Source organism: Apostichopus japonicus, chromosome 7 (assembly GCF_037975245.1).
Source record: "Apostichopus japonicus isolate 1M-3 chromosome 7, ASM3797524v1, whole genome shotgun sequence".
Classification (NCBI taxonomy): Eukaryota; Metazoa; Echinodermata; class Holothuroidea; order Aspidochirotida; family Stichopodidae; genus Apostichopus; species Apostichopus japonicus.
The window spans coordinates 21,165,000-21,183,912 of NC_092567.1; the positions used below are offsets into that span (position 1 = coordinate 21,165,000).

Below are 18,913 nucleotides of genomic sequence, written 5' to 3' on the forward strand. Positions count from 1 at the left end.
TCATTATCCTCATCACCATCACCATCACCACCATCATCATCATCATGACCACCATCATCATCATCGCCGCCACAATCATCATCACCGCCACCACTACCATCATCATTATTTATTACTTCTAAATCATTATAAAAATTGATATTTTGGTTTGCTTCTCCTTTCATTTGGAGTAGACGTCTTGGAAAGCAATCAATTTTTTTCCCTTCACAATAGTCGTTCCCGAAATGTCTGACCGCTTTGCTATTATTCCTCTATCATCGTTAATTCAACACCGTTTTCCGTTCAGACGGAATCAACTGGATTTATTCAATGTTTTTTAACCGGGTATACTTCCTTCCTGTATCCCATTTGTGTCTTTGCTTATCGAATTGTCACATAATTATAGTCGAACAGACTGTTTTACCTCCATGGTCTATCGAGCAAACAATCTTTTAAGTTACATGTTTAGAGTATGATAGCTATATAGCGGAAACACTAATATGAACTGGCTACACTTATTGGTTTAATTAAATATCATATCATCCATACTAAAACAATTTGCTCCCTTGAACTATTGGACAAACAACATTTCAGTTTCAGCATTAAGTTCACATCCAAGGCAAAGGTCACGCCAAAATAATTGCATTGTTAAGCACTTTCAAAAATGACTGGCCGTTGAATGCAGGTCGTGTTCACCGACATGTAGGCTAGATGATATGTTACCGTAATTCACTCTGTTATGGTTCGACTTTGTTATGATCATGCAGCTCGAGGTATCGGTAACATAAGCCTTACACGAGGGATGTTATTCACGCGAGTCGCTTCATGAGATACACAGGTAAGGATTCATCGGCTCTATATCGTAGTTTATATCTCTTCCAAATTTCAAAATTGCTTAAATCACGTACAGTATATTCATGGTAAATAAACTGATTTCAGAATATTCGCTGGCTTAAAGAAAAGTTCATAGGCCTAACTTGACTAAGCTCATGCATGTGAAACCTAGGGGAGACTATCTCGCACGACAGGGGGTGGTGTCGTCGGGAGGGGGTATATATATATATATATATATATATATATATATATATATATATATGTTGATATGAGTAATGATGTATTCTAAACTATTATCCTTAAGTCATCATATGACAGCTGGACAAGACAGACGTTAAAGACGCAAAAGGACATGATGCGTGCGTGCCGGGAATTGAAACGAATATAACCGTGATTAAATCAGGCGTGTGAATAACGAAAATACTTTGTAATTTAAATTACAATTATCGAATTAAAAAGTCTCTTTAAATTACAATATACACAGCAAGAATATTTATACTTTATATACTGTCAAATAACTAGAGTTGTATAGGCACTCAAGCCCCTAATGATTAAGGAATCTGCCTTATGCGACAAAACATTGTGCTATATGACTTTGATCATGAGCATTACACGAATAACGCCTGGGTAACCTCTTATCTATAATATGACTTCACGTGAACTGTATGTTTTCATATAACCAGATACTATAAAAGTAAACCTACTTTTTTTTGTGCATTTTAGCTGCATTCTTCAATGTTTTCAAGGGAAAACCTCTGTCGCTATGCAAATGCTTTAAGTACAAGTTTACATTGTTAGCGCCATGACGTGTATGTGTCTAACAACGCGCTAGGTGAAAAAATGCGTTATACAACACTTGCGCAATAAATAGCCTTTAGCCCTCGGCGCTTACACTCAATGGTAAGGTGGTTATTGTCTTCCCCTGACTGGGCTAATCGCAACCACGTTATTTCACTTTGAGAGAAGAAAAACAGAAGAAGTTAGAATTTCAGCACCTCAGATGAAAATGTACTCAAACGAAACCACATGGCCTGTCTAAGCTGCATGTATAATTAGATAGAGTGCGGAGCGGGTGGGGATAGGTGAGGATAGTCCCTAATTCCCCACCCTCCCTCCACACATACCCAACATCCCCATTTGAGTTTGCCTAGGCCAGGGTTGTCCAACCTACGGCCCGCGGGCCACAGTTCGGCCCGCCGCAGGGTTGCGTCCGGCCCGCCAGAGATGCTCTACGGTGCGAAATTTTAGTGAGCAGATTTATTGATAACAATTTGAAGCTATATAATCAATCATTCGAACCTTCTGGGTCCAAAAAACTGCATACAGGTCAGTTGTGTGACACTCTCTTAGCGGAGGGGGGGGGGGCGGCTGAACTTTATTCATCTGTTTTATCAGGAAGGAAAATAAATCAGTGCGCTCCGCGGGCAAAAAAAAATCGAAAAATCGAGCGTAGGGTTCATGCGGCCCCCTCCTTCATCATAATCTTTCCATGTGGCACTCCTCTGCAAAAGGTTGGACAACCCTGGCCTAGGCCAAGCCCATTTTTCGACTTTCTGGCAAATGACTCCTGTCAAGGGGCCCTATACGTTGAGATGCCACAGGCGTCTATTTCCCCATTGGTCGCCATCCCGCTGCTGCACGTGGATATTCTCCCATTCCTTATGTCGTGCCATGATCCGTACAAGCAATGAGTTTTCTAATTTGCATATAAGCGTGCTTGGAATTGTTAATCACTAAAGGTTATAATAACCAACCAGCTGGTAAGTTGGGGCATACGAATGTATTTCAATGTTCCGTATATATATATATATATATATATATATATATATATATATATATATATATATATATATATATATATATATATATATATATATCTATATATAACAGTGTAAGCTGTTGGTATTTGGTTCAAACGTTCTGTTCACCGTCAAGGTGGCCTGCGTGATGTGTATTGTTTCCTGGTGTGGCTTCGGCTTCTATGTATTTCTGACATGGTTATCTCAGCTATATAGTATATACTACATCATGTATATATATATACATATAGAATATGTTGTGTAAGTCAACGAGCACAGACGTGAAACGAAATTACATCGCGTGAACTGGCGACGACTCTCCTTAAAATTGGAATTTCTATCAATTATACCAAATAAAGTTTTGTTTTTCTTTTATAGTGGAGAAAAGGACACAAATGAACATCAAACTACTATCTCCCATATTTGGGTGTAGAGGTGTGTTAATTATTCATTTACTTTTTTTTGTTTGGAATTTAATCCTTTTCTTCGTTTTTCGTCATATTTTCGTGTCTGAATTGCATTCCTAGGTCGTATTGTTTCTCATACTGTCTTCTTCATATTATTATTATTCTTCTTTTTTTTCTTCTTCTTCTTCGCTTTGGTTGTTATGTTTGCCGTGTTGTTGTTTCACTCGCTGTTGACATTGTTTTTTATCCTCTTTTGTACACTTGCACATTACATGTCTATGGCGTGTATCTTAAAAGGTAAAATGATATTTTAACATAAGATTTGTCTCAATTTTTTTTTTAATAATGTTTTAACTTCCTGATCAGTTGCGTTTGCCCTGAAAATAACGTCGAATAATAATGATGTTTCGATATTTAGTCAATTATTTGTATACTCCTTGATAATAGTGAATTTTACGGAGCCTATATACATAAGTAATTGAATATTTCATTCACCTCATCATTTCGTCCACCTCTCCTCTCGTCTCCCCGCCCCCCCCCCTTCATCCTCCCGGCCGAACGTCCCGCTCCCCGTCGCTCTTACCCCAGCTCTTTATCTCTAGGTGGGGGCATTTCCCCCAACACTGTTTGTAGTATGGAACAATCATGCCGCATGTCAACCGCCCCACCCTACCCCACCCCCTCCACATACATATTTTGTGTGGCTTGGAAATGGGGGGTTAAGTAAGCGGTGAATATAACAGAAAACAGACAACCAAACGCACGAAGCTTAGAGTCGTATTAATTATTTTAGGAGGGGCGCATAATACTCGTGACCTGTAAATTGTGCATTTTTGGTACACATTACGATGGCACAGATGGGGCCAGAGGGGGCACTGTATCTGCACGGGATGGGGAAGGGGGGCACGGTCCCTCTGCGCCCCGGTATTTTTACGGGCCTGTACTTGCCCCCGCCCTGTCTCTTAGTACGAAATATCGTGGATACGCCGCCTCATCTTATTACGTTATTGTGTTAGCATTCTATTCATCCCTTAAATATGCAAGTATAGTTTTAAACTAAATTGTGAAGAAAAAAAAAGACTCAACGTACATGAAACCCCACTACTTTTAACAAGATGGTACCCGGAACGAAATTTTACGACCATTTTGTGAAGCGTATACAATATCACCTGACGCCCGTGAATTGGTTAAGTTATTTCGTCGTGTGGTTTTGTAGATATAGGGTTTAATAATAATTATTATTATTCCTGTTTCAATGAGCTAAATGCAAACTCCATCTGCCCCTGGTACGAGCTAATACCACTCTTCTACGAGATACTAATATTTGGGCGCTTGATGAAAACTTTAATTGGCAGTTCATTTTCACTTGAATAAGAAAAACATTCTCGAAAAGGTTAACCTTGTAATAAGCAGTCTCAGATCGTTCGCATCTGTTTCCTAAGACTAATCATATGTGAAAACGTTATAAATCATTGACAATTGATTTTTCTCTGCTATAAAATACCCGGTTATTCAGATACTTTGGGGGTACCGGTAAAAAGAGACATGTTGAAAGTTCTTTAAACAATTGGATGACCTTAACCTCCACCGTATATACATCCTGACGTCGAGATTAGCTATTTTCACCTGTTTTATCACTCTTTACATAGGCCTAGTAACTCATTAAACTAACGTCTAAAAGTTCCCGAAAGGTATATCGAAGTCAAAATTGTTTTCGATTTTTTTTTTCAATTATCACTTACTTCCGTTTCTATAACCTTTGAACGCTGATCTGATTACCTTGACAGAAACTTTATTACACATCTCTGATCGGTCCGACAGATTTTTTTAAATTGATTTGTTTGTTTGTTTTTTTTGGGGGGGGGGGGTATGGACCGAATGTGCTTTACGCTTCAAAACATTTTATTCCTTGAATATACAGTGTGTTCGCGTGCACGGTCAAACCCTGGTGACAATTATATCACCGAGCTCTTTGTTTGAACTGTACACTTATTATCAATAAGTACACCATGAAAATGAAAAAAAAAAACATTATTCTTTGACCAATATTTCTTCAGGACCCTGATAACCCCCCCCCCCCCACCCCGGGCTCGATGGATGTAGCCCATCCCATAACTTCCTCCCCGTCTGGTGAGACCTATACTAATGGTTGCTTCAAAATGTTAGCATGCTAAAGGATTCAAAACTTACCGAATATTTTGCCCCTATATGTTATACATTGGTGCGGTTCAAGGAGAACCATTAAATGTTGTTTTTTTTTTTTTTGCCATGAAAGACGATTTTATGTTTGACCAAAAAAGGTTTGAAAGGTTCCAATCACTGATCAATATTTGAGTATCGGAATCTCTATCGATCAGCAAAATCTCATATGACAAACACGGAATATATACCTCTTATAGCTGTTGAGGTTTTTACTTAAATTCTCAAAACTGCAGGTTAAAATCTTAAAGACAATATTTAGAGCGTTATGGGATGTGTTATCCAGATATTTTTCTTCTTTCTTTCAGGAATGTCTGCTGTTAGCGCACAACACCGTCTCAGCCGCTGCTTTTGGCCCGCCGTTTGCGTCATTTTCTTTTGTACGTATATAATATGTAATACTTACAACGTCAGATCCAGTTCACGAAGCAAGCGATTAAAGCATCAACCTGGTGACGTTATTAATGTCACTTCCGCGTCTCATATCACGGAAATTAAAGGTCACCTCTCAAATTTATCTTCAGGTGAGGTTCTTGTTTTTTGGGTTTCTTCTTTCTTTGATCGCATGTGTCGGGTTGAAATCCAAAATATGTCAAGAATGGTCAGCTATAGGGTCCACATTTTTATGTCACTTTTAACTGGCTATATATATCAGAGCAATATTCTTCAATAATGTTTTGTAGTCAATGTATTGTCTTATAAATTTTAATAACTCAAAAAAAAAAAAATTTAATCTTTGTATATACAATAGAGCACACTAGGTTGACAGACAAAGCCATTTGTCCTTGACTAATTTGTAATTCATATCGCAAAAAGAAAATATATATATTTACATATATATTATTTGATCCTTAACATATACTTTTATGATTTCATATTGAGTTCTATGTTTACACGTGAGGAACTGATCTGATTGTCAGTATTTTTAGACTAAATATTCCAGCCACTTTTAAACTTGATGAGCATCAGGTATTTAAAGGGAAATTTTCAAAATCGTGCTATTGAACCACCGCCTGGACGGATAACACTATTTTGCAAAGGGTCTACCACATATATTGATATTTAGTTTGTGTTTAGGTGATCCTTCAACACGATCGAAAAACCTGTTTTTTAATAGTCCGCTAATTAAACGTTACAATTCATTCCGATTAATGAGTAAAGACGTACTGGCAAGTGCACACGCTTTATGCAACCAGGGTTTAGCGACCATCATTATTCACATAACTGTCACCTAATACCCATCACACCCCTCCCACCAGTGACGTACACAGAATTTCAAATGTGGACAACCCAAGCCCCCTCCCTCCCACCCACCCACCCTCCTCGCCACTCACTTCTGACTGACTTAGGCAAACCTGTAAGGAAATACGTCCTGAATGTAAAAAAACAACTAGTCTGAATGTTTTACCCACAACTTACAAGGACGGTGCGGACCATGGACTATAGGACTCACTTTGCGCACGCCACTGCCTTCTCCACCCATTAACCCCCCTCATTACATTACCCCCCCCCCCCCCCCCAACCTCCTGCCTTTATACGCGATATGACGGTATAGCCTTTGTAAGCTATGCATTGTGCGTTTACTATACTTTCCCTAATAACTTCTAGACTTTTGTTCTGTTATTTCCAGAGTTTGTGTAAAACGTGAATAGTCTAAGACAATCAATCTTAAATGGACTTTATGATGACCAGTGTTTTGCACGCAGTGTCTCTAGTATGATCTGTATGTGACATGTAGATGAACCCTCCACGTTACCAAGACGACAAAGTCAAGTGTTTACCGCCAAAAGATATCATGGTATGACAGGTTGCCAATGGGACGAGCAGCCGTTTCCTAGTTTAAATACTAGATTGAAAAGAACCGGATGTGGTATATTTATAGGCCTATATAGAACATGTCCAATATACTTCGAAGTATGATGAGGTTTGGAATCTGTCTAATATAACAAAACAAATATCTTGTCTGGCCATTGTTTTTTCTAAATTTCGGAGCAAAACTAATAACCAATTCAAAAGTAACAATGTATTATTTCAGATTTAGTGTATTTCCTTAGAGGAAAGTGTTCTCACAGTTGAATAAGTAGGTATTTGAAAAGCAAAACAAAGCTGAGATCAACATTGAACCCAAGTTAGCATATTTTGAACCAAAGCCGCATACATAAGTGTACATTATAAAAAAAAATATATCTGGTGCTGAAGTTGTTTGGAAAGAAGTACTTGGTATTCAAGTAGTAGACTGTATGCTGGTGTCTTTCACATTATATTGATATGCGTGGGAAGCGTTTAATTTTTATTAAATTTCATCGACTGACTGACGAACCAACTAACGAACGAACGAACGAACGAGTTTGAGGAGTGATAAAAGGAAAGTCCAGGAAAACTTTAGTTTGACTGAAGAAGGTGAATCGCTGCCTAGGCCCGTAACCAGACCTGGGCATGGGGCCGTTCCATCCCACCCCTTCCCATGCATGTAGACTACCTTGCCGTTCCGCCTGCGTCACCATAGTGCGTAACAAAACTACCAACATTACAGAGTGCGTGCATATCACCCTCCTTAAATTGTTGATGCCCGCCCTTCAACTCTGACTCCCGGAAGACCGCACTTCCTATACTATAGCCTATGTAGTAAGAGTATCCAACCTGTATTTGACGTAGCCACATGCTGTGAAGTTAATTCTAAAAAGATAAACCATTATACCCCCATCAGCCCAAACAAAAAGAAGATTGATATAGAGTATTAAAGCTTTCCCTAATACAAAATATAAGAGTATATCCTTTTACTAGGTGTGTAACTAATTAAATGCGAGGGACGTAGCCAGGGGGGAGCAGGGGGAGCGACCGCCCCCCTTTCAGTGTCGATTTTTTTAAACTGTCGTTTTTTAGCATGGTATTTTGTCAGTGCTCTTTTGATCTTGCAATACTCGTCAGCTCCGTTAACTCGATTGTAATCGTAGTAACATTCACGCCTACTGATTCAACTACTTACTTAGTTTGGCAGATGCAATTAGCTAAATTTAGCTTATAGCCAATTACAAGCCTACAGTTGGCCACTGTGTAATAAAATACATGTTGCCTACCAAACCGCGCTCTATGGAATGTCACGAACTGTATGCACTACAACGTCGACAACGTTCGTTCTATGAGTCGTCCTAAGGTGTTGCACGAACAGCATGTTATGAAGCTAAGCTAGCAATCGTACGTGATACGCACTTCCTGTAATAATTATTACACTGCTAATACACTGCGATAACGATATTTGTTTTTAGGCCACTGCATATCTGGCAATATTACAAAATATGAAAGTTTATATTGTCCATCAGTTAAGTTCGTCAAATGTATTAAAGTCCAGGCATTGGACAATAAACAAGAATCATCCTACTGGAAAAATTGTAAAAGAGCACTATGTTTGTCTTTCTGATATATTATGTAAAAGAACATGTAAAAGAATTCAAACAGGAAACAAAATCTGCTGATTATGATATCATATGATCAGGGGCGTAGCCAGTATGTAGCACTGTAGGCCCGGGCCTATATTTTTTTGGCCAAGTTATCTTTTTTTTTAAAACACCCATAATTCAAATCGATAAGCTTGCTGGACGAGTTTAAGAGTCTATACTCTATAGACAGGAAAAACTATTGAAATGAACGTAGCAAGAATATGGCTAAATTAGGTGACCTATTCTTCTGTCATCTAGGCTGTCATATCTATCGCGTGCCGTTTCATTCAACACTCTACCCGCCGAAAAAGACTAGGATCCGATCTTCTCAGTTTTTTAACATGTAGTTAAGAACCCGTTTACGCAGATAATATTTCAGTTGAGAAAACAGTTGAGAAATTTGCATCAGATTGCAATCGTCGGATACCTCTCGCCTTCTTTTATTAGGCAAACTTAAACATTTAATAGCTACAGTTGTATCAAAGACAATTACTGGCTATAGTTATATTAAAGACATTTCAGGCCTATCTTTGTATCTATAAGTATCAGAAGTTGAAACGTAAGACTACTCTGTACGTGTACCTTGCTAATTTTAAATACATTATGTAGTATTGAATTAGACATTTAATAGCTACAGTTGTATCAAAGACAATTACTGGCTATAGTTGTATCAAAGACATTTCAGGCCTATCTTTGTATCTATAAGTATCAGAAGTTGAAACGTAAGACTACTCTGTACATGTACCTTGCTAATTTTAAATACATTATGTAGTATTGAATTACGTACTATTTTAACTCATTTGTTTTTTGGGGTTTAAAAGTGATATTGAATGAGGTGTCTCAAGTTAGCAAGAGGCCAGGGAACCAGAATGAACACTCGGGAAGGGCCGTTTCCGGCCATCTGGGGGGTTTGTAAAACCAAAAATTTTCTTGTACGCTCCACGCCAACCGATGGTGGCGCTCCGCTCAGATAGTCGTGCCTACAACTTTGAAAATCCATATCAATCGCAAAAAGGCCCCCCCCCCTTTCAAATTCCTGGCTACGTCGCTGTTAAATGCTGTGATGGTGAATGTATACCATTACAAACCATGGCAAGTCAGGGAAATTTTGGGGTGTTAAAAACTGCCTAGCTAGCCATATGGTCCTACTGCTGTCAGAGTATGTATAGCGATATAAATTATGTTAGAAACTGGTCACATGATAACATTGACAAATTTTGGTCGTTTTCTTTATTCTTTTACTGCAGGATTCAGTGAAGTATGGCATGACAATATTGTTTACCCACAGGTGGATATTTCCGATTTCAAACCAGTAGGTAAGTGTTCATAAATATTACATATTCCAAATTCGGTTTTCAATATTTATTACTATACCATGCAAACGCTGACGGATGTCTTTCTCTCCTGTATTATTTACAAATCATATTATTTAAAAAAAAAACAATTCCTTTAATTTAATACCAACAGTAACGATTTTCTAACTGACTGATCGATATAGGTTATGGTTAATTATCGATTCGTTGCAATCAATTTATTTAACAGACAATTTTCATAAGCGTATAAGCGGACAAAAATTGAGAGAAAAAAAGAAAATGACTTCATTTTAACAATGTTCGAGATTGTAATCTTTCACGAGAAAATAAAAGAAATGTTAACTTTAGAGAAAATATATTCCACTTTGCATGGCAAGGTGGTGTGTGTATAAATATATATCTCTTTCGAGATCCGGCTTTAGGAATCACAAACGATTTCGAGTTGGTTAGCATCATGTTTAATCTCTATAGAGTAAGGCAAATATGTTACCAAAACAAAACTAGTATCGTTCGATACAGGTGTCAAACGCCTACAGTGAAATTACTACCTTCCTTACCGGTTTCGAACAATCAGCGTTCATAGCCTAGTGGTTAGGGTGTCCGCATATAAAGCGGGAGGCCCTGGTTCGAATCCCGGTGAAGGCTGGAAGTGTTTCACTGTTCTTGATTTTCCAACTCACTACGATTTCAATTATATATATATATATATATATATATATATATATATATATATGTTCTCTCTTACATATGATTTTTGTTTTATTTTTATTTCCTAGATCAAACAATATGTCCAGCTATGTGTCAGGATATTGAAATAGCTCCAGTCAACTCCATGCCACTCATAGCGCTTGCAAGCTTTCCTCGTTCTGGAAACACGTGGAGTCGATCTCTTATCCAGATCGCAACGAAGTATTACACAGGAAGCGTTCACTGGGAAACTGAGAGAAACTTACAACGTGTACAAGAATGTGAGTCAAAGGAAGTTTAGTAATAATCAGTGGTACATGATACTATGTAGGGCGCAAACGAGTGCAAGATATTGTTCGTTTTCTTTTCGATCTCAAACTCCCTCCCTCCCTCCCCCCCCCCCCTTTCTTTTGCCTTTGAGGTGCTGGTTTTTGTCTGGTGCGGCAATGAGGTTGGAGGCAGAAACAACAAGAGGTAGCTTATAGGCCCCTGGGAAAATTATGTCACCTACTTACATTTTGAATTCTTAATTTTTCCATTACTATGAAAATAAAAATATCTTATTCTTTATCCCGTGTTTCCCCGAGTTCCCCTAACTGACCAAGGGCCCAGGACAGAAGCCCGTTAGACAGACCATCCCTCTCGCCATGCCTGGCTAGTGGTTAAACATGCGTAGGCACATTGAATTACAAAAGGATATATCATATAGTAAAATTCATAGGTTCTGTCGTATGCGACAGTTATATAATTTTACTGTTTGATATCCTTTTTGTTATAAATGTGCGTACGCATTACTTCCGTCAGGCAGTCTTTATAAGGGACTATATATGGGACTATATAAAGGAATATATAAGGGACTATATAAGGGACTATTTAAGGGACTATTTAAGGGACTATTTAAGGGACTATGTAAGGGACTATATAAGGGACTATATAAGGGACTACATAAGGGACTACATAAGGGACTATATAAGGGACTATATAAGGGACTATATAAGGTACTACATAAGGTACTATATAAGGTACTACATAAGGGACTATATAAGGGACCAGTATATAAGGGACCAGTATATAAGGGATTATATAAGGGACTATAACTATAAAACTATAACTATAAAACTATTAATGTATGATACATCCCATTATATCGTGAACAAGTTTTGTTTTCTTTTATTATCGTTCTTTCTTCAGGGTTCAAAGCTGGAGTAGAAGACTATAAACTAAGAAGGGGTGTCTGTGTCAAAACGCATAACTTTGGCCAAAGTCATGTTAATATATTTGAAGAGGGCGCTATCCTTTTACTACGGAACCCCTACTATTCTTTAGCCTCAGAATTTATAAGGTACAACAGTGTCCTTAGAAATGAGACTAAAGAACGCATAGTAGAAATGATGAAAACCAACGATGGTGAGTGATAACACAAAGAGGGGCTATATTTATTGACACATACACACACACACACACCTAGACCCAAAATGCTAGATGTGCTGAAAGGCACACAAAACCACCAGGGCCAGAGTTAGCGTGTGGGGAAGGGGGTGAGAGGGGGAGGTGATTATGTCGTTTAGCTTATATCATAGAGATGGTTGTGATGAACATCTCGGTCAAACATTTAAGGAATATCTTGCGACGTGTGTGAAACATTGGAGTTGAAATGGTCGTGTCTTTTTGTCAATTTGCAATGTGGTAGTGACACTAGGAGGGTGAAATATTTTACGGTCCCTCTACCCCTTCCAACCCACGTGCCCCCTCCCACCTCCTTGTTGAGTTACGTTACATTAAGCACTTCATCACTTGAGATTCAACATTTGCTAAATCATATTCATTGCAGAATAATAACATCATTGTGATACATTTTTGAAAAGAAAACCTGTCAAAAATCCAAACAGTTTTTGCCGGGCTTGATGATGTCATATTTAGACTTGACCAAGTCTTCACTGAACTTTGCTTATTTCGACATCGCTTGATAGTTGTCTTAAAGGATGAACCTTAAACTCAAATCAATTAATTCTGTTGTGTTGTAGACCATTAAAAGAACTAATTTAGTACAGATTCTCATATCATTGTGAATGGCGAAGAGGTTATTTTTTTTGTCTTCCTTTTTTTGCATCTAATGTATCTATTTTTTTTATATAAGTTTGTAATGTTTTGTAAATCTTTCTGGCATGTCATAATTATAAGTCAGCTGTAAATATTTTCCGTTTTCCTATGAAATATTTAACATTATTTATCCACAGAGGAAAATAATATTTCTTCCAAGCAAAGAGAGTAGTGATAATAATAATTTTGTCAAGCAATCAATTTCAGTCACCCAAATATCGTTCTCATAAGGATTAACTGTTTTTGCCTAATAGGCCTAAGTCCATAAACGAACATAAGTTGGGTGGTATTTACTTACAACATTAAATAACGGAAAAAACAAAATCTTTCACTTTATATTCAGAAAATTGGACGAAGAAATTCCTGGCACAGTACGAAAAATGGAAGTTTACCGCACTAAGTTGGATCAAAAACTGTAAACGGCTGATGATAGTATTCTACGAAGACCTCGAGTCGAATCCTGTACGTGAGCTGACCAGAATGGTCTCGTTTTTAGGACAACCAATAAATCCAGACAGAATACAGTGTGCAGTCCATAGCTTCTCTCCCATGAAAGGCAGGCTGAACCATACGAGTCAAATGACCTTTGACCCTTATTCACCAAAGTTACATAATATTTTAGATGGTTACATTTCTGAGATTAATCAAACTCTTATTAGGAAGAACGCGACTCCTTTACCAACTTACGAAAACTATTTTCATCCTACGTAATGTATGCTTATATGTAATTCAATATTCAAAATTATCTTTACTACAGAATTTGTAATTAAACATATTTGGTTAGTGTTTTTGTTTACATTTCTTTGAGGTTACACAAAATACAAAACAAAAACAAAAATCTTTCAAAATATCTTCAAAAAAACAAAAAAAACAAAAATTTTTCAAAATGTCTTCCAAGCTGATACATTATATAATATAATGATCGAAATTAGAACGGATGAAAATGAATATTACATATTTTCACATTTCGAACATCTTTCCTTCTTCAAATTAGTTTTAACTAGGAGGAGTATCATCTATCACGTGACATCACGTGACATGACACAAGAACGAAACGGTCAAACGTCAGTCTTAATTAAAAGATTCAGTTACGTCACGAGACATTTAAAGATCTGCTTTATTGGCTCCAATTATAGCACGCCATAGCTAGGAAAGTTTTGAGAATACGTAATCGACCTGCCACTGTCGTAAATCGACCTCAGGCTCCACAATTAGCCTCCATAGCTTCTTAACACCATCAGGCTCTTTGTGTAAACACTGTGTGGAAATATGTTCATGTCTACAGTGTAGTTAATCATACAGTGTTCACACAAAGATCCTCAAATACAAGAAAAAATATGTGGCAGGCGTTGCAGACTAATTTGTAAAAAGAGGACATTTTACGACCAAGACAGGTCGATTACCTAATCTCAAGCATTATTGGATAAAAACGTTTAATGGTTGACAGGGGGTAGGAGCCGGGGGCCCCACTTTTTGGAAGCTTCCTACCCCCCTGATGGTTAACCTTTTTTGATATGTTTGTAGATGGTTAATAAACGACGGCTGCTGTCTGTTCCTCGGATGGCACAATAGAAAGACGTAAGACGTTTATCATTTCACATAAGAGGGTTACAATGCATAACAAATTCTAGGCTATTGTTAAAAACAAAAACAGTTTAATATCATTCAATGGTGTCCTGTCGTATAGGGTTGAAGTTAAAAAAGAGCCGCTTTTTGTATATATTATCAGAATTTATCAATCAATAGATCAATATTAACATTCCAGTCCCGCACTGCGAGGAGCCAATATCATCATCAATTTAGCGTTCAAACAGCATTCCATGGTACAAGTATATATGTGTAAGGTGTATATTTTGTAAAAACAGAAGAGCAATATAAATACATTAATGACACCTTCGATTTCTTGTTGGACTATAACATATCAGTATTAACCACCCAGGGGTTAAATGGTTACCTGTGAGGTAACTTGTCATTGGGCGCAGTATATAACTGCTGCCGACTGGAGGGATTGTCTCTGGGACAGGTTATCATTGATCAGGGGTGATACAACGTATGTAGAAGCGCTTTGAGACCTATCGCTGGTATAAAGCGCTATATAAAAAAAATATAAAAAAAGCAAATAAATTAACAAATCTGTCATCATGTTCCTTCTCAACAGGGTTTATTTATTTGTTAATTTTTTTTTAGCAACGGTATTATTTTTTTGCGAAATGTATGTCGTAAGTACAATGTCATGTGAAAGGCAAAACTGAATACAGGTTTGTAAATATATCTATTAAGTATCATAGAGGCTACTTCGGTTTTAACAGGCCTTTCAACTCACTGGTCAAAGTGAGAGGAAATAATTGACTTTATATACATTGTTGATCATTCTGTGAGCATATATATATACATTTATTGTGCCGTCAAAATGTTCCAAAGATCTTTCTCTGAAAGTTTGATGCACGTTATCAGTTTCCTGCAAGTTGTTGAAATAATGACTTTCTGATGTGAGCATAATTAATCATGTGTTACAAATTAACCATGTGTGTTACAGTTTCTTGAAGCATTATTTTTTTACTTTGTGCAATAACAATAATAACTGTTTAATGACAGTCTTTCCTTAATGCAAGAATTTAATTTTTCTGATTTAACGTCTGGAAAGATTGAAGCTCATGCTAAGAGAGGTGACTATAGCATTACACGTGATGAACAAATGAGTCATTTGATGGCTATATGAGTCATTTGATGGCTTTGTGAGTCATTTGATGGCTATATGAGTCATTTGATGGCTTTGTGAGTCATTTGATGGCTATATGAGTCATTTTATGGCCACGTGAGGAATTTGATGGCCACATGAGTCATTTGATGGCTATTTGAGTCATTTGATGGCTATATGAAACATTTGAAGGCTTTGTTAGTCATTTGATGCTATCTGAGTCATTTTATGGCCACGTGAGGAATTTGATGGCCACGTGAGTCATTTGATGGCTATTTGAGTCATTTGATGGCTATATGAAACATTTGATGGCTATATGAGTCATTTGATGGCTCTGTGAGTCATTTGAAGGCCACGTGAGTCATTTGATGGCCACGTGAGTCTTTTGATGGCTATGTGAGTCATTTGATGGCTATATGAAACATTTGATGGTTATATGAGTCATTTGATGGCTATGTGAGTCATTTTATGGCTATATGAGTCATTCAAAGGCTATGCGAGTCATTTGATGGCTATATGAGTCATTTGAAGGCTATATGAGTCATTTGAAGGCTATGCTAGTCATTTGATGGCTATGTGAGTCATTTGATTGCTATATGAGTCATTAAGAGCCTATGCGAGACATTTGATGGCTATATGAGTCATTTGTTGGCTATGTGAATCATTTGATGGCTATATGTAAGTCATTTGAAGGCTATATTAGTCACTTGATGGCTATCTATGTCATTTTATGGCCACGTGAGGCATTTGATGGCCACGTGAGTCATTTGATGGCTATGTGGGTCATTTGATGGCTATATGAAACATTTGATGGCTATATGAGTCATTTGATGGCTATGTAAGTCATTTGATGGCTATGTGAGTCATTAAAAGGTTATGTGAGTCATTTCATTGGTATGTGAGTCATTTGAATGCTATGTGAGTCATTTGATAATCACGTGAGTCATTTTGATGGCTACGTGAGTCATATGTTCCTGGCTCGTTATGTGTTGTTTTTACTACGACGTGTGTACATAAATATTGTAATCTATTTACGCCTCTCATTAATATACAATATCTCAATATTTTTTTTCGTTTTTTCTTCGTGAGTCTATGTAAGCTATCAATAACCACTTCAAAAATACAGCCCGCCCCCCCCCCCCCCACAACCCTCCCCCACCATCACTTTTGAGAATTGAACGACATACATGGTCATGTCGTCAATGAACAAAGTTTGTCAGCCCTTCTATTGTCTCGTGGCATGACGTCATACTGAATAAATTTTGCAGTCTTTTTCTAGGTTTTAGCTTTTTGTTATATATCACTGATTAACTGTGTTACGCATGGCTAAAGAACAGAATCTGGAACCCCATTCCACACTCTGGTTGGACACCGTTCTCCACCCTCCTCCCCTCACCTCCCTCCGTCCCCTCCCTCCTTATAGAAGAATACAACTACTTACCTGACGGTAGTGATATGTTAACAGTTGCCTATGTCACAGACATATACGAATAACCAACCAACACCTCCACCACCGACCTACACCCGACCTCCCAAAAGTAGTCCGAAAGTATGTATGTATGTATGTATGTATGTATGTATGTGTGTATGTATGTATGTATGTATGTATGTATGTATGCATGTATGTATGTATGTATGTATGTATGTATGTATAGATGTATGTATGTATGTATGTATGTATGTATGTATGTATGTATGTATGTATGTATGTATGTATGTATGTATGTATGTATGTATGTATGTATGTATGTATGTATGTATGTATGTATGTATGTATGTATGTATGTATGTATGTATGTATGTATGTATGTATGTATGTATGTATGTATGTATGTATGTATGTATGTATGTATGTATGTATGTATGTATGTATGTATGTATGTATGTATGTATGTATGTATGTATGTATGTATGTATATATGTATATGTGATCCTCCCGCAAGCAAAGTATATGTTAGTCCCATTAAATTATTCATTGGCTACTCTGTAGGAAAAAACACGCCTTAATTTTAGTTTTGAGTTTTTTTAATTTTATTTCATGTTACAGTACACATGCGCAGTACCTCTCAACAATATCACAACGAGTCTGAGGTTAAGGTACATTCATATTTTCCTTCAAAAGTCAAGTTTTATATCATCAAACCGCAGTAATATCAAGAAATACTGCATCCATATAGGAGAAACACATGTTCTTTCCGAAAGTACAACAAATTGAACAGTTAACAATAAACACCAAATTAGTGACCATTCTAACCAGATTTGAAAATAGTTGAAAATTCACTTGTAGGGAATTAGAAAAAAAAAGTAACGGAGATACGGGAGGATGGCCTACCGGATTACAAGCCCGGAACCGGTGCGCGACCTGCTCCGACTCAAAAGTGCGGCCAGATTGTGAAGCCAAAAGCGTCGATTAAATCTTTATCTCGAAGGGTGTTAGTTCCGTCCGAGCTTGGAGGCTCTGTTTATAGCTCCATGGTCCGAGGCACCAGATTTGTTGAATTTTCCAAGGCCACAACAGCGCCGCCAGTTGGATCACCGAGTCGGTTGCAATATGTCACAGACCGTCCTTGTAAAATCTGCGACATTGTACTCTCACAGCCTATTTATTTCTTTAGAGTTCTGTCGATCATCTATTTTGAAATTTGTTGCGATCTTTTTGATGACATTTTGTGGGTTTTTTTCGGGGTCCTTGAGATACTTCCTAGTCTCTGTTTTGTTTACACTTCTTTAGAGTCTTGTTTGGGGGGGGGGGGGGGTAAAATTATGAGGAATGTTAAGTTTTGCAGGGGTCTTTTTGCCCATTTTGGTCAGATGGTCTTGTACGGTCTGAGGACATTTCATTGCGGGTCTTGTCTTGCTCTTTGGACATTTCGTTTTGCTTTTGTCTGGCTGCTAGGAAGTTTGTAGAATAATGTTGAGTGTCTCTATATAGAAACCAATAACATATTACCATGATAAAAGAAATAGGACAGTGCGCAATAAAAGTTCAACCCAAGTTGAAATAGAAAGATATTGCCAGCCTGGCGCCGTTTACAAGCTAATGCATCCGGAATATTATGTCATTACACAGTGTTTTTGGCATTAATGAGTTCATGGACTTACAATGGGTGAATGTATACCAAGTGGTAAGACACAATGAAATGAAAGGTCGGTGGTATAACGCAATAGTTTTCTCAATTGCCAGACCCGGTTAGTCACATTTGACCATATATCGGCCCACAATCATATATACACCAGTACTGAGTGGGATATGTGGAACCCTGAAAATGGTCCATATACAGACTTGCATGGCACTCTCCTATATCTTACTCTGTCTTTTGTTCAATCTATGTTAAATATAAGGTTTGAATTATGTGTCTGGTCTTTTGGGTTAAAGTACTACGGACACCATAGTCAATTTGCCCCATATTCAGTACATCTGTTGTGTGTGCGTGTGTGTGTGTGCGTGTGTGTGTGATAA

The 18,913-nt window shown here is 37.5% G+C and overlaps 1 protein-coding gene across 2 annotated transcripts; it reads left to right on the forward strand.

The window, feature by feature from the left end:
* The first annotated feature begins 426 nt into the window (after positions 1-426).
* LOC139969710 (sialate:O-sulfotransferase 1-like) lies at positions 427-16,517 on the forward strand. Of its 2 annotated transcripts, XM_071974895.1 has the most exons (7): positions 428-817; positions 2,991-3,047; positions 5,527-5,742; positions 9,903-9,971; positions 10,745-10,936; positions 11,847-12,062; positions 13,099-16,517. In XM_071974895.1, exons 1-7 carry the CDS (start codon positions 805-807, stop codon positions 13,464-13,466), a joined length of 1,131 nt encoding a protein of 376 aa, XP_071830996.1. In that variant the 5' UTR covers positions 428-804; the 3' UTR covers positions 13,467-16,517. The 2 variants fall into 2 exon arrangements, with proteins under 2 accessions (XP_071830997.1, XP_071830996.1); XM_071974896.1 differs by lacking the exon at positions 2,991-3,047 and having other exon boundaries at positions 427-817.
* The last annotated feature ends 2,396 nt before the right edge of the window (positions 16,518-18,913 follow it).

Bases quoted from the DNA above. Each gene is read 5' to 3' on its own strand.
- LOC139969710 (XM_071974895.1), top strand. The intron at 3,048-5,526 runs GTGTGTTAATTA...TCTTTCTTTCAG, and splicing joins TCCCATATTTGGGTGTAGAG to GAATGTCTGCTGTTAGCGCA. The intron at 12,063-13,098 runs GTGAGTGATAAC...CTTTATATTCAG, and splicing joins AATGATGAAAACCAACGATG to AAAATTGGACGAAGAAATTC.